Below are 13850 nucleotides of genomic sequence, written 5' to 3' on the forward strand. Positions count from 1 at the left end.
ATGAGATTGACAAACAGCCTAGTGCCTGAAGCTGTGCCTACAACTTAAGTTCTCAGCTTTTTCTGCCCTCTACAGAACTCTCTCCACTGTTTTCTTGTCTGTCTTGTCTGTTTTCGAATGGCCCTACTAGCACTTGAGATGAAAAACCCTGCACTGTGGAATTTGTCACTAGTTTTTTTGTTTACAACTACCCCTGGAATTTTTATGGACTGAGCGTCGCTTTTAATGCTGATTGAAACAAGCTATCGTCTTTAATATGAATGGAATGTCGTGCAAAATGCATGCTGTTTATAAAGTACATTACAGCCAATGAACAATTTAAAAAAAAAAAAAAAAAAAAAAAAGCATGATCCGTTTTGAGTCGGGCTAAAAGAGCTTTCAACGCTACAGCGAATTATCACTTGATGTTGATATGCTTTTTAAGTGCCAGTGGATTTCTCCAAATTCCTGTAAAAGAAAGCAGATAAACTGCAGACAGTTAATTGGCATTCAAAGTATGTCGGACCTCGGCCAGTTTTTAAGAAATGTAATAAAATGAATAGCTTCTAGTATTAATCATTTAGAAAGACAGGTTAGTCTTCTTGCTATGAAAGTTTTTTTTCCCCAACCCTCAACAATATGCTGTACGGAATTTAAAATACTTTTGCTCTGTGCAGCCATCTCTTGGCCTAATGTCGTGATCTTAGCCTCAGTCAGATAATCCATGATTACATGCATATCTTGGGCTAGGTTCACACTGCAGGAAAAGCAATTATTTTTTTCACGGACCCGAATTGTCCTGATCGGGTAAAGTCAGTTTATACGGCACGTACGCAATTTTTAAATTTTTATTTTCACACCAGACCCAGGCCACTCTTATATGTGCTTTTAAATCTCAAACTTATCTGATCTGTTGGAATGCGACTGCTGTGTGAACGGTCGAGACACATTCATGTGAGCTGCACGTCATCGATAGGTGACAGACGTCACTATTGTGGGTTCAACAATGCTTGAGGAAGCAGAATCCATTGAATGCTTCCCGTGTTTTATCTAACAAGCTTTTGGATTTAATTAATATTTGGGTTGACATCTCTGATCAGCCTCCGGTAGCACGACAACTTTAAAATTGCTAGATCCGCGCCACTGTTAACATCCATGAGTACTTACTAGCGCAAATACTGAGCACATTTTGTGTGACATCTCGCGTCGTCTTCTGCGCATGCAGGATACTTGCGGCGTTCACACTGGAGGTAAAGTCGGATTTAGCTGGAAATGTGAACAATTTCACCCGAAAATGGGAATTGAGCACTAAGGTCTACAGTGTGAACCTAGCCTTATACGCGCTTGAGTAAATTATTTTTTAATCTTCTTTGGGGTTTGTTATGGCGTTTACATCGTATTTGAAACGGGACTTTTCTTACTTTTACCATTTTCTCGCTACACTCTTAACCTTAGCCTAAAATGCCGAGCATAATGTCAATCTCCAACATCCCCTCTTACCTAATATGTTGCGAGTCCCAGTACAGCGTTGGTAAAAGCAGATAGCCGCAATGGGAAAACATTTATAAAGGCTCTTTGAACACAATTGGGCATTAACACACACTAACAGAGAAAATATTCCACTTTAAACTTTTTAACGACACTTCAAACTACGCACCCCACATTCAAATTTAAAGAAAGAAATACACCATCTTGCCTGACTATTGAGATCAGAAGGTCCCTTTCCCAACCCGACTAAGTCGTGATCATCCTTAGCCTTAGATCACTCGGCTCGTGCTTTGAGTACGATTGACGGTAGCTAGGAGAACAAACACAAAGTGCAGGATACGTTGATGAGCAACACTTGGAATGCAGCGTACTGCTCCTGATCCCCTCCCTTGGCCACACTTGTCTGAGCGTTACTTCACAATTGATCAGGGACAAGAAGTCCCAGCTGGTGGAGCTCCTTGCTGTGCAGTGTAATGCGGCATGGTCCCCTCCCGTTCTAAGAAGTCCTGCTGTCCCCAAGGCCTCAAGTTTTGATTGGGCAAGAGTGGGGAACCACTGAATTTAAGTTAATTAATATTTAGCAACAGATCAAAAGGGGTCCCGCAGGCAAGCTAAAAAGAAAATCTAAAATAAGGATGCAGTATAAAATTTGTTGATGCCTTTTATATTACCACATATCATATCACATATGTCCAACATACATACATACATTGGATGATTTAATCAGGCACAGCATATATTTGAGTATTTACCCAAAAAAGAAGCGAGTTGGTCATTTTTATCAAGTGATATTTTTTAAGCAAATGCAAATTAAATGCTCCCTAGGGCCGCTAGAAGGAAGTGTTGCGTTCGTTTACCGTGGTGACTTGGTTTAGCTGTAAAACTCTGTACACACCACTTTAAATACAAACCAGTTAACACTTTCAATGCCAAAAATTAAAATAGTTTTCCCTATTGACTGTCGTGTTTAGAAAAGATCCCTTGTCATCTGTGATGATTATTTGTAGGGTAGGTTATTAGGTAGGCTGAATGACGACGCATAATACTGGAAAACAAAGCTAAAAATTTGGAGTTGCCATTTGTCTACTGATCCTGCCAACCTGAGAACAAAAAGTCTTGTGTTTGACAGCCCCGCCCTACACCAATACTGCTAATAATATAAATAGAATTTTCTTTATTCTGAACTAAATTTTACGTGGCACCCCAGGATAAACCTGTAATAAAAGACACAAGATAATATTCAAAAAGTGGTGCTTGAAGACTGGCCGAGATGCACAAGTAAAAAGCATCTAAGAAAAATAGCAATACCATTAGCAGAAATGTTAAATAAACATAAAATAAATGAATATAGATTTCTCTATACGTAGGCAAGAGGTTTTATTTTTTGTCTTTTACGCTTGTTTAGGGCAGTGATGGCTCTGGGGTAAAAACTTTCTCTGAGCCTGTTAGTCCTTTTTACCAACCTGTAGTGTTTGCCATAGCGCAGCAGGTCAAAGATGTGATGGCCAGGATGATGGCGTTCCTTAAAAATGATGATTTTTGCCACAGTACGCAAGCCGGCAATGTCCTCCAGACTGCGTATAGAACTGCAAATTATTTTCTAGGCTATGTTGATGACTATTTAAGATTATGATCCAGGAAGGGAGATTACTTCATGTGCGGCACTTCTCCATGCTTATTGTTTCTCATGCAGAGATTTTCAATTTTGTTCCTTGCTCTCCTGTAGATTTCAGATCACAGGATCTGGTAATAGTGGTCTTTGCGTCCCTAAGAGACTTTTTGTGATTAAGGCCTAAACAGATAAATATGACTTGATTTGCTGTCTGATATAATCTACGCCAGTCATTACTGCAACAGTCAGTATTCTGTGTCTGTTTTTGGAATAATTTTGGAGCCGTATTTACAGGAGAAATTACAAACCATTGCGTTCAACAGTCCACTTAGCTCGATAGCCACACTGGGACACGATTTATTTTACAGAAGGGCAGCAGAGGGTAAGGGACATGAACATGTTGCAAACTTCCCTATCCATCTGTCCTGGTTTGAGTTTTTTTTTTTCTTTTCTTTTTCCCCTCCCTTAAAAGCGAGGGTTGTGTTGACATAAATTCCTGTCTTATGCCAAATGTGTTCTGTAGTCCCTTGTGATGAAGGAAGGGCTTGGGGAAATGAAATGGCTAAACGGTATGTCAAATTTGTTCACAAGACTTTGTTGACCTGGGTAGGGTCAGAACAATGTTGCATTGAAGAACTCCATGGGCTGTGATTGAAACTCGCTATGCTTGTTGTTCTTTGAAGTGACATGCTCTTGTTAGTCAGCTGATTTCATGGTCTCCTGCAGATTAAACCTTATAATTAATGGATGAAGTATTGCATAAAGACACGCATAGCATTAGCTTTCGCACGTTTGGTCGTTTACAGTACAACAAGGATGTTTTTGTTTTGATGCTGAAATTTGTAATGGTGTTAAATCTGTTTGAGTGAAAATATTTGTCAAACTCATGGCCTCCCACGTAATTTGATGTGGCCTCCGAGACGATGCTGAGAGAAGCACAAAAAATTGAGCCAAAGATCAGCAGATTTAATATGTCGCCAAAGCCATACGCCACTCGCAAAGCACCTACAGTAGCCTTATTTGCTGACTACCATTAATCAACCAGAGCACATTGAGGAAACCTATCTCAATGTTATTTTACCTATAATTAAAATCACGCAGGCGCTGTTAAAGGCAATGCAAAAAATGCAAAATTTAAAGAAATAGCATCCCGGTGTCTTGCAGAAGTTTAAAGCATCTTTAACTAATTTCTATAAAAGGTATGCAATTTAACTGTGAAATTCCTAAGCAGAAAGACTGACAAAAAGTAGCACACAAACACAAATTGAAATATTGGATTTAATGATTTTGTTCTTTTTCGTATGCGTGACGTTCCCTGAGTTAAATAAAGTGTAGTGGAAATGAATTCAGTTGTTGTTTTGCATTTTAATTTGCAAATGCACATTTGATAAACACAAAGATAAAATATTAGTGAAGGAAAAAAAACCCTCAATAATAATTTTAGATTCCAACATTACACCCCTTGATCATATTTTGATTGTGAGCCTTTAAAAGCTCCCCAACCCTAGATCACACTTCTTATACCCTTAATTTACTCGTCTGGTTTCTACCATGTGGCCCCGAGCTAAAATGATTTGACACCCATGTTCCAAACCAACAATAACACACCACATGTACAAAAAAAAACCACCGAACTGACTGATCTTTCAAATGTTCCCCTATAGGGGGAAAGGACCATTAAAGAATACATCTGATGTCATCAGCGCCGCCAAGAAAATTGCAGAGGCGGGATCAAGAATGGACAAGTTGGGTCGCACCATTGCTGACAATGTAAGTCACTTTTGCTCTATATCGCTGCTTTCATGTCATTTGCAGCTTTCTGGCTAGTGACATGTTTAACATGGGCTTATGCAGAAGCAGAATGTTCACTGATTAATTTTGCCCGGTTTGGCCGTCCCTCTTGATCTCAGCAGGGATCACGATGGGGAGTCCTGCTGATTTTAACAGTTACTCTCATTTGTGTTTCATGAAGTCACCCTCCATTAAGCAATTTTTCCAGGGGGTTCTGTTCCATTTTCCTCTTGCCTTCCTACTCACAGGGTTTTTACGGGTGCTTGAAATCCTTGAAAATGCTTAAAGGTTGTGTTTTCAAGGTTGAAAAGGAATTTTGGGTTACGTGCTTGTAAATGTTTAAAATCTGCTTAAAAATGTTGCTCTCTTTGGATTCACATTGCCATTGCATTTCTTCCCTCGTGATTAACAGCAGCTTTCATTCGTTTGTATGGCATTTGGCTATGAGAAGCGCCTTTGCCCCCTATGGGTCGCGCCCAAGATGAGGTGCATGCAACACCCAAACTGCACTATAAAATTTATATTTAATTCAAGTATTGTTTTCATTACGAAGATTTATTTTGGAACCTGCAAAATACTACGGTCGGGATTCCCGGTGGTAAATGGTAATCGGAAAAACTTCCTGCAACTGAAAATTTAACCACATATTACTGTCATTTTACCCCAAAATATTTACACACCGATTGTTCCGATCTACAAAGATTTTATATATATCGTGTATATATATATATATATATATATATATATGATCACAATTTCGTCAAGATCTAAATGTGCACGCAAGATTAAAAATCACATATGTAAATCAGATACATTAATGGCTCTGCGAAATACACAATTGACACCAGATTTCTTCTTTTAGTCATACTGGGAAAAATTAGATAATTGGCTTTGAAAGTCATAAATACGTGCTTGAATTTGGCAATGAAAAAGGTGGACAAATCCTGTATTCCACTCACCGCCCAATTCCCTCGTTTGTCAACTTGTTCCTTCTCTGTGAAATGGTGGCCCTTGACATAGGGAACATGAAATACTTCACTGTACATGATTTACATCACTGAATAATTCATGTTCTCTCTTTCTCCTATACACATACATGCATTAATTGTAAAATCACAGTTTTGCTGTTTGGCACATGTCCTACTTATCTGATGAAGATCTTCTGAGACTGTTTGAGTGGTTAAGATGCACCCGCTGGGTTCCCAGTGTCTCTTTACAAGAACATGGTACCACTTAGGGAAATAGAGTGGTGCAAAAAGGTTGCCGCTGCATTTCTGGTTTGACAATATGGAACACGTTGACCTCTGCACTACTGAAACCATAATGGCTGAAAAGATGCATCTTGTAGTTTAAATTCTTTATCAGGACTTTTCTACATTATTAGTGGCTCTCATGTGGTTGGGTCTTTGAACACGTTCATTGCCAACCTACTAAAAGGCAAACTGAGGTTTGACTTTTTTCCACTTTTGGTACGATGGGCACGGTCTTCTGTATGATAATATTATTTTACTTTTTATTTTAAAGATGGGGTGTGTCTTTTAAAAGTGTAAATGAATAAATACGTAACTATTGCCTTTGCCTGTCTGTGTATGGCATTCCCAGTTACATGTTCATCTCGATCATATTAATGGCCAGTTTTGGACTTCGTTTAAATGTGAAAGTTCTACATATCCTTTGTATTCTCATATGCATCACTGACTGTTTGAGATGCCTATTCACCTTAATGAAAAAAAAAAACGCTATCCCCCAAAGAAAACAGATGGGTGACTGTGTTAGTGTGAGCTTATCTGTACATCCCACGTGTTGGATTTGATTGGCTGTCTTATTCTTCCAACAATCTATTTTTGCAGCACATTTACGGGGACGCAATTGGTTCTCTGTGTGCAGTTTGAACAAATGTAACCACTTGGTGCAGAGCCCCCAGGCTTGCCCGTCTAGCTGTGAGACACTCTCTCATAACACAGCCAGTCGTTTTGCAGAATAAAATGCATGAAAAGGCGATTGCATTGGGAAGGTGCAGAGAGTGGACGGTGCGTTTCTGTGGAGAGAGGAACGTCCCTCTTGAGAGATGAATCCATTAAGTGTGCTTTGGCCTTTTAATTAGCAGTATAATTGCCAGGTGGCGCTTTTCTAAACTGCATGCATTTACTCACACAGTGTATGTATATTTAGGACAGCTAAGCACAGTGCTGCTGAGGGCCTGCTAATAGCTAAAGGCTCGGCCGTGTATGATGTCTGCAGACTCCAGCAGCAATAGTTAAGTGAATAACCACCAAGATGCATACATACTGACAGCAGAGCAAAGGCGATGCCGGGCCTTCTCATTAACCTAGGCATATTAATCACATGCACTGTGTGCTTCTGGCGGAGGAGGCCAATGAGATTTTCCTCCTCTTATAAAACATCAGCAGATGGTCCCGCTTTGATGGCACAGCATCTCTCCTCTCATTCTCCTTCACAAGACTTTGTTGCGCTGTATGTACTCATGTGGTTGCATTGATCAGGCCGGAGGGGGTTAGGAGGGCTTGGCCTTGGTCATATTTTGGTAGAAAGCGGGATTGGTTCTCAAATCGGGTAATGAGGTACTTGAAGAGAATTTCCAGGTGTACTTGAAATTTTACTATACTCTCTATTTATTTGTGTATATTGCGCACTCGTGAACAACGCCCGCCCCTAATTTTAGATTAAAAATCAATAGTCTAGTCCCCCTGGCCATTAGACTGTTAAATGGTCAATCTAACATATAGTTAACTTAAATCGAAACGGCTGCTAATCTGACTTTTTGCACTACTGGCAGTTTTTTTTTATAGCTTGCCACTCCTTGCACATTGCTCTCTGCACTATTGTAATTACAGCGTTATTGTTACAGTGTTAATGTTACTGTGTACCTGACTTGTTAACCTGACTGCCCATTTTGCACATCTGGTTAGCTACTCTTCTTGCACTATCGGCACTATGGTAAAATACTATGCCAAAATACAATACAACTTTATTTATATCTGTACATTCAAGGAAACTGTGGGGGTCAGATGCATCGACATTTCGTTCTGTATACACGTGTACTAGAATGACAATAAAGTAGATCTGAATCTGAATCTGGTTTGTTTTGCTCAGCTCCAACTACGTATTGTAAGTGACAAACATTGTTATATTCATGTTATATTTAGGGGCGGGCCCCCCAAAAATTATTAATGTAGATATTGTGATTTTATTTTGAAGTATTTAAGTTTCTCCCCGGAATCGATTCTTGTGACGTCCTATCCGGTACGTAAAAATGCAAGAAAGTAAATGGAAGTGGAACTTGGAGAAAGAAAGCGAGTAACGAGAACTAAGGCTGTTGCCTATAAATTTAAAATCCAAAGTAAGGAGCCATTTGGGTTTTTATACAATTGCTAGAAGGACAGAGCTAGACATGACCAAAACTGTCTGCAAACGTTGTTGTATACCCGTATCCCACTAAAGTAACACGCCGAAGATTACCACTCATCTTTTCTATTGCCCCTTTGCGACTATGACTAAAATCACACAAATTCCATATTTTTCGACACAACATGGCAAGGGTGAAATTATCAGCACAGGCCTAGAGCACCCTCTTGCCTTTTAGTGTGAAAATAAAACGTGAAATTATATACCAGTAATACAAATTTAAACCTCAATGATTTAATAATGTGTATAAGAGTATAAGTCGCATCCCCGGCCAAACTATGAAATCTATGACTTGTACTTCGAAAAATGTGATACCTAATTTAAGTACTATTGCCAGTGAAGTGAAATGTCAAATACCTTCAACGAATAGCTGGTTACATGAAAACCTATCTAAGCAGGGGTAAAAGGTTGAGAACCACTGATTTGGAGTAACCCGATGTGTAATGGAACCAGATCAACATGAACATAAGTCAGATGTGCAGAGATACAATAGGTGTTGAGATTTTGGTCAGTGGCGTGTGTAAGGGGGCCGGACTGCAGTTTATTAAAATATTTGACCCTCCTATGCAGGGAGACTTGGACTTTTATCAAATTCTGCTGGTAAACAAAAAGTAGTGGTGTTGAAAGTCACCCAATATGTTTGTTACAATGTACCTATCATGGCCGTTTTCAGCCCGTTTGACACTTGAACAAGAATGTGCGGGCGACACGATAATATATTCCAAATGAATGCTAACATTTCATTATGTGGTTTTCCAATTTGTGTAAGATCAAACATTTTTAGAAAACATCTGTGCCAATTTATGTTGCTGGACGCGGTCTAATCTTGGCTGTGGCTTCAGATGCTCAGCAGCAGGCAGGGTTGTAAATTACCCACCGCAAGCAAATTTAGCTAGTGAGTCCCATAAATTCTCCGATATGCAGTTCGAGGGTCATCTTCCAGCCAATTAGTTACAACTCAGAGCTTACCAGATTTGTTTGTCGATTGATTGATTGTTTTGGTAGGTGTTCACGCATGAAAATAGAATCTTTTTTTGTGATTACAATTGTAATTATTGCCGTGGTTTACAACATGGTCTCATTATACGTTGCACCTCAGGATAAACCTGTAATAAAAGACCTAAAAGAGAAAATAATACGATAAAATTTGAATATTTGGACAGAGAGGTAATCTACAAGGTATTCCTTGCAGACTGGCCTAGATTGTGAGTGCATCATTAAATAGTGCAATGACATTTAGAAGCATCATTGTTGAAAAATAAGAACAAAAGAATAAGAGGGGGTCTAAATTTTTGTATACACAGGGAAGATTTTCTTTTCAGTCTTTTGTTGCTGTTTAGGGCAGTGATGGCTTTGGGAAAGAACCCATCTCTGAGCCTGTTAGTGTTTATTTTTAGAGACTTGTAGTGTCTGCCACAAAGATGGGTCCCAGGAAAAGGAGAGTCCTTAACAATGTTGGTTCTGCTAAGGACGCAATGTCCTTCATACTGGGCAGAGGGAAGCTGCTGATTTTCTAGGTTGTGGATGAACCTCTTTAAAGTTCTCCTGTTGGCCGCCGTAAACTCTGCATACTTTACTCCTCCCCCAAATTACTTTAATGGGTCACAAAAGATCATCAAATCCAATCAACATATTTCTGGTATATCTACAGTTGATTCTAGGAAATGAAATTATAGATTGTAAATCAGTTCATAATATGATATGAGAAAATCTAATCTCAAAACAAATGTTAATTAGTTTGGGGAACAAACATATTTCAACAAATTTTAGTGTTTAAATTAAAGTGGTAATGTGCTTGTAAATTCAAATGAGCCTCGCGAGAAACCTCTTCATCTTCAAAAATACAACAGTAAAAAAGGCCCTGTAGAAAAATATGAGCCTGTAAATGTGTTATCACTCAGACAAATGATGGTCCAGAAGCAGCCTTTAAGGTATAGAATAGTTTTGCTTCTAAATAAATAGTTGCACGTCAAACATGAATTTAATTTTTATTGTTAGCACATGGCAAACAAAGCAAACTGATGATAGTAAGAAGAAAGAAAATCCTATGAGTCCTTGTTTTCAAAAAAAAATATTTTGAAAGAAGCATAACACAATAAATCATATAACATTTCCGGATTATTATAACATGAATGTCCTTTTAGCTATTTTATCTATTACCCAGACCTGTTAACAAGTAACTTAACACTAGAGTTCGTACGGATGCTTGAAGTCCTTCAATTATTGTAAAGTCCAAAAAGTTTGGGTGAAGCGCTTGTAAATGCTTCAAACTTGCCATGTGTCTATACAACTCCGAAACTGCTGTCCGGTGGCATCACCTGGCCATTGCAATACTTCTTCCCTCATGATTAACGGCAGCTGGCGTTAGTTTGTATGACATTGACCTATGAAGTGTCATCACCCCTACAAGACAGGTGCATCACTCCTAAACAGGGCACTGTGCAATTTGTATCAGTGCAAGAATTACATATCAATCATGGACATTTACTATAGGTCATAAATGTAATGGGAAGAACTCCCTGCTACTGAAAATGTAAGCTACCCAACACCAATATGGAGAGACATTTGTCCGAGGAAAAAATGTATTCACGAGCTCCTCAGCATCTAAAAATCACATGTCTTGATAAATGCATGCTCAAGACTGAAAATAGCATACGTAATTTGCATACATTTGTGCTTCTGCAAATTCACACCAGAATTTTTATTTTAATGTTATTTCAGAAGTTGGAAAATAGGCTTTGAAAGTATTTTAAAAGTTCCTTGAATTTGGCCATGGGAGGGTGTGCAAACGCTGTAACACCTTTCAGTGCTTGACACAAATAGACGTCAATCCTCCTGTTTTATGTACTTCAATGGTTGAGTTCGTTCTTTGTTTTTGTCCTGTCACATTCCATTGTTAGACTTAAACATCTATGAAAGACCTGTGGTAGAAAGCTTTGACTTGTTTTTGGAAACAATGCTTTAACATAGACCAGACTGTAATGTTGTTAGCTCAATTTGCTTTACTCTGATATGCTCGGATAGTTTTTGAAGGAACCCGGCTATTTTATAAGATGCCACCCCCGGTTTACTCATGTGTGGCTCTCAACAACAGGTTGTTGGCAGTGGCTCATTAGAATGCTGCTGTGTCAGTAAATATTGTAAATTGGCATTTCCTCTGGGTGAAGCATCTTAAAGGTCAGCAGCTCTGCCTCTCTCTGCGCTGCATAATAGAATTCCGCAAACGGCGTGGCATTACCAGTGATTGGAGCTGACCTTCCTGATCATCGTTTCTATCATGGACATTAGCTAGCGTGTGGTACAGAGACTCCTTTTGTTCAACATGTTGCTCGAACAATTTTTTTATTGCATAATGTCATTTGTTGTTTTACTGTTGAGTAATTGGTTCCTAAACAATTTACTCCGCCAACGTTTACTTGCAAGGAATAGTCCGACTGGAACCAGAATTCGATTTCTTTAGCAATCCGAATGAATCGTTTGCATTTCTTGAGCCAAACCTGTATGTACAGCATTTTTTTACAGTGGTTCCTCTTTATACGAGGAACCATAAACACGAGAATTATAGTCTACAAGTTTTATTTGCAACAAGAAAAATCCAATTCATGAGCAGTCCCAAAGGTTACCACTAGAGACCCCTCACCACTTGTGAATGCTCACTGTCAACATCAGCACATACAAACTACTACAGGCAAATAAAAAAATTGTACTATAAACCCCTTTCACGTTCATTTAAGGTTTATATAAACTTTAAGTCTACACTGTTCTTACATCCCATCAACAATCTCTTGATCTCATACCTGTCAACCTCTGCCAATTGGTCCCCTTATTAATAATTGCAAATCCTTATTAAGCGATAATAACCCTTATAAGCATAACGTGGCACCTACTAATCAGGAAGACATACTGAGTAGAATACCACGACAATCTTTAGCAAACAATCATGACGTTGTCTGCCACCATTGATCAAGACGATCTGGATTAGAGCCAAAATAGGCAAAAGAAAGAACATTTTCCTTTATAAAAATAGTTATACGGCACAATTTAAAATGATCAAAAACATATGAAATATGGGGAAAACAAGTTCACAGGTACTGTATGCGAACCAAACTTCACCTTGCAACAGTACAACTTACTTACCAAATTCAAAGCACTATGTTTGTTTCCCCTGCCCTCAAATAGCGAACTGCATTACTCCATCCTGCTTTTAAAAAGGTGAGCTCATACGTGCCCGCCCAAAAGCAGACTTACACTATATATGGATGTGTATATCTGTGGCATCCACTATATATAGATTCTGTCATTTTCGCCGTGAGCAAGAAAATAAAATGGAATTTTTTTTCGAGAAATCAATACACATGAGGTTTTTATTGCGACTAAGTTTGCCTGTATCATTTGTTGCTTTACTACAAGTCTCAGAGGCAAAATGAGTATCTGGAATGAAAAAAATGGAAAAATACACTGAAGACTTGCTATAACGTGGTAACTTTTCAAAGTGTCTCTTCCTTACCGATTGGTATAATGTGTTGTGTGCTGACAATGTTTTTGCACCGCCAAAACTATTAAATGGAATAATTATTGTAAAAAAAAACAAATAAAGGTATCTGCTTAATGAATTTCATCTACCAGAGGTTCTTTTTGGAAGTTTCACTGTACTTGCAAGAGTAATCGGAAAACCAAATCACTAACCCAACCATTGGAATAGGAAAACACAGTTGGACTTAGGTGTTTACATGGATTTACATGATGTCATGATTTCTGATGTCAATCGGACTATTGAGTCCATGTGATTATTAAATGACTACTATTTTGGTTTAATGAAATCCTCTGCTACCCCATTTAAATTATCATTCATAACTTATCTTCGTTTTTCTCTTTCTAGACTGTTTTTATTAAGTCAGCAGTAGTTTCTTTTTCATTTGCACAGTTATCAAATCCATAATCGCAGCAATCAAAAGAACCATTGATTTAATAAGCCATTTGCAGTTTCACTGTATGGAGCCGTGTGCTGTATCTTAAGGCTTGCTTGGTTTAATCATTCTGACCATATTGATGTGTAAATTGGAATAAGCTTTGAGGAATTTTCCAACAGCAGTTGAGCTGTTAGAAATGAAAGAAAGGAAGTAGAAGCATTCTTTTTGGTGATAAATGAATGCTGTCTTTTTCCAAATACAGGAACAGGATTCTTACGGATCCTTAAAGTCTTAAAAGGCATTGAATTTATTATTCTAAAAATAAGGTATGAACATGTCTTGGCTCCAATTTTAGAAAGTCTTAAAATGTGAACACATTAATAAGACTTTTTTTTAATTCAAATAAATTTAACATTTATCAATTGTTTTTTTTTTTGTAAATAATTCACCTATTCACTTTAGTGGCAACATCACTTGGCCACAAAAACAACTATCAAAATGGTAGTTTCGGTGGGGCCTTTCAGAGCAGACGCATGTCCGAGGTTTACCCACAGTACACATAGAAACATCAGACAGAGACCTTGAGTTGTGTGCAAGAAATATAAAGCTGTAGGAACCTTGGTTAAATATATATATTTTTCTAA

The 13850-nt window shown here is 38.3% G+C and overlaps 1 protein-coding gene across 1 annotated transcript in view; it reads left to right on the forward strand.

Moving 5' to 3' along the window:
* Positions 1-13850, forward strand: part of ctnna1 (catenin (cadherin-associated protein), alpha 1) — a 62805-nt gene that overhangs the window by 35584 nt on the left and 13371 nt on the right. Inside the window, exon 16 of the mRNA XM_088343485.1 lies at positions 4744-4849. Coding sequence (XP_088199611.1) covers positions 4744-4849 — 106 coding nt within the window. The remainder of the gene's footprint in view (positions 1-4743; positions 4850-13850) is intronic.

This window comes from Urocampus carinirostris, chromosome 9 (genome assembly GCF_059441175.1).
Source record: "Urocampus carinirostris isolate Australia breed hairy pipefish chromosome 9, RoL_Ucar_1.0, whole genome shotgun sequence".
Classification (NCBI taxonomy): Eukaryota; Metazoa; Chordata; class Actinopteri; order Syngnathiformes; family Syngnathidae; genus Urocampus; species Urocampus carinirostris.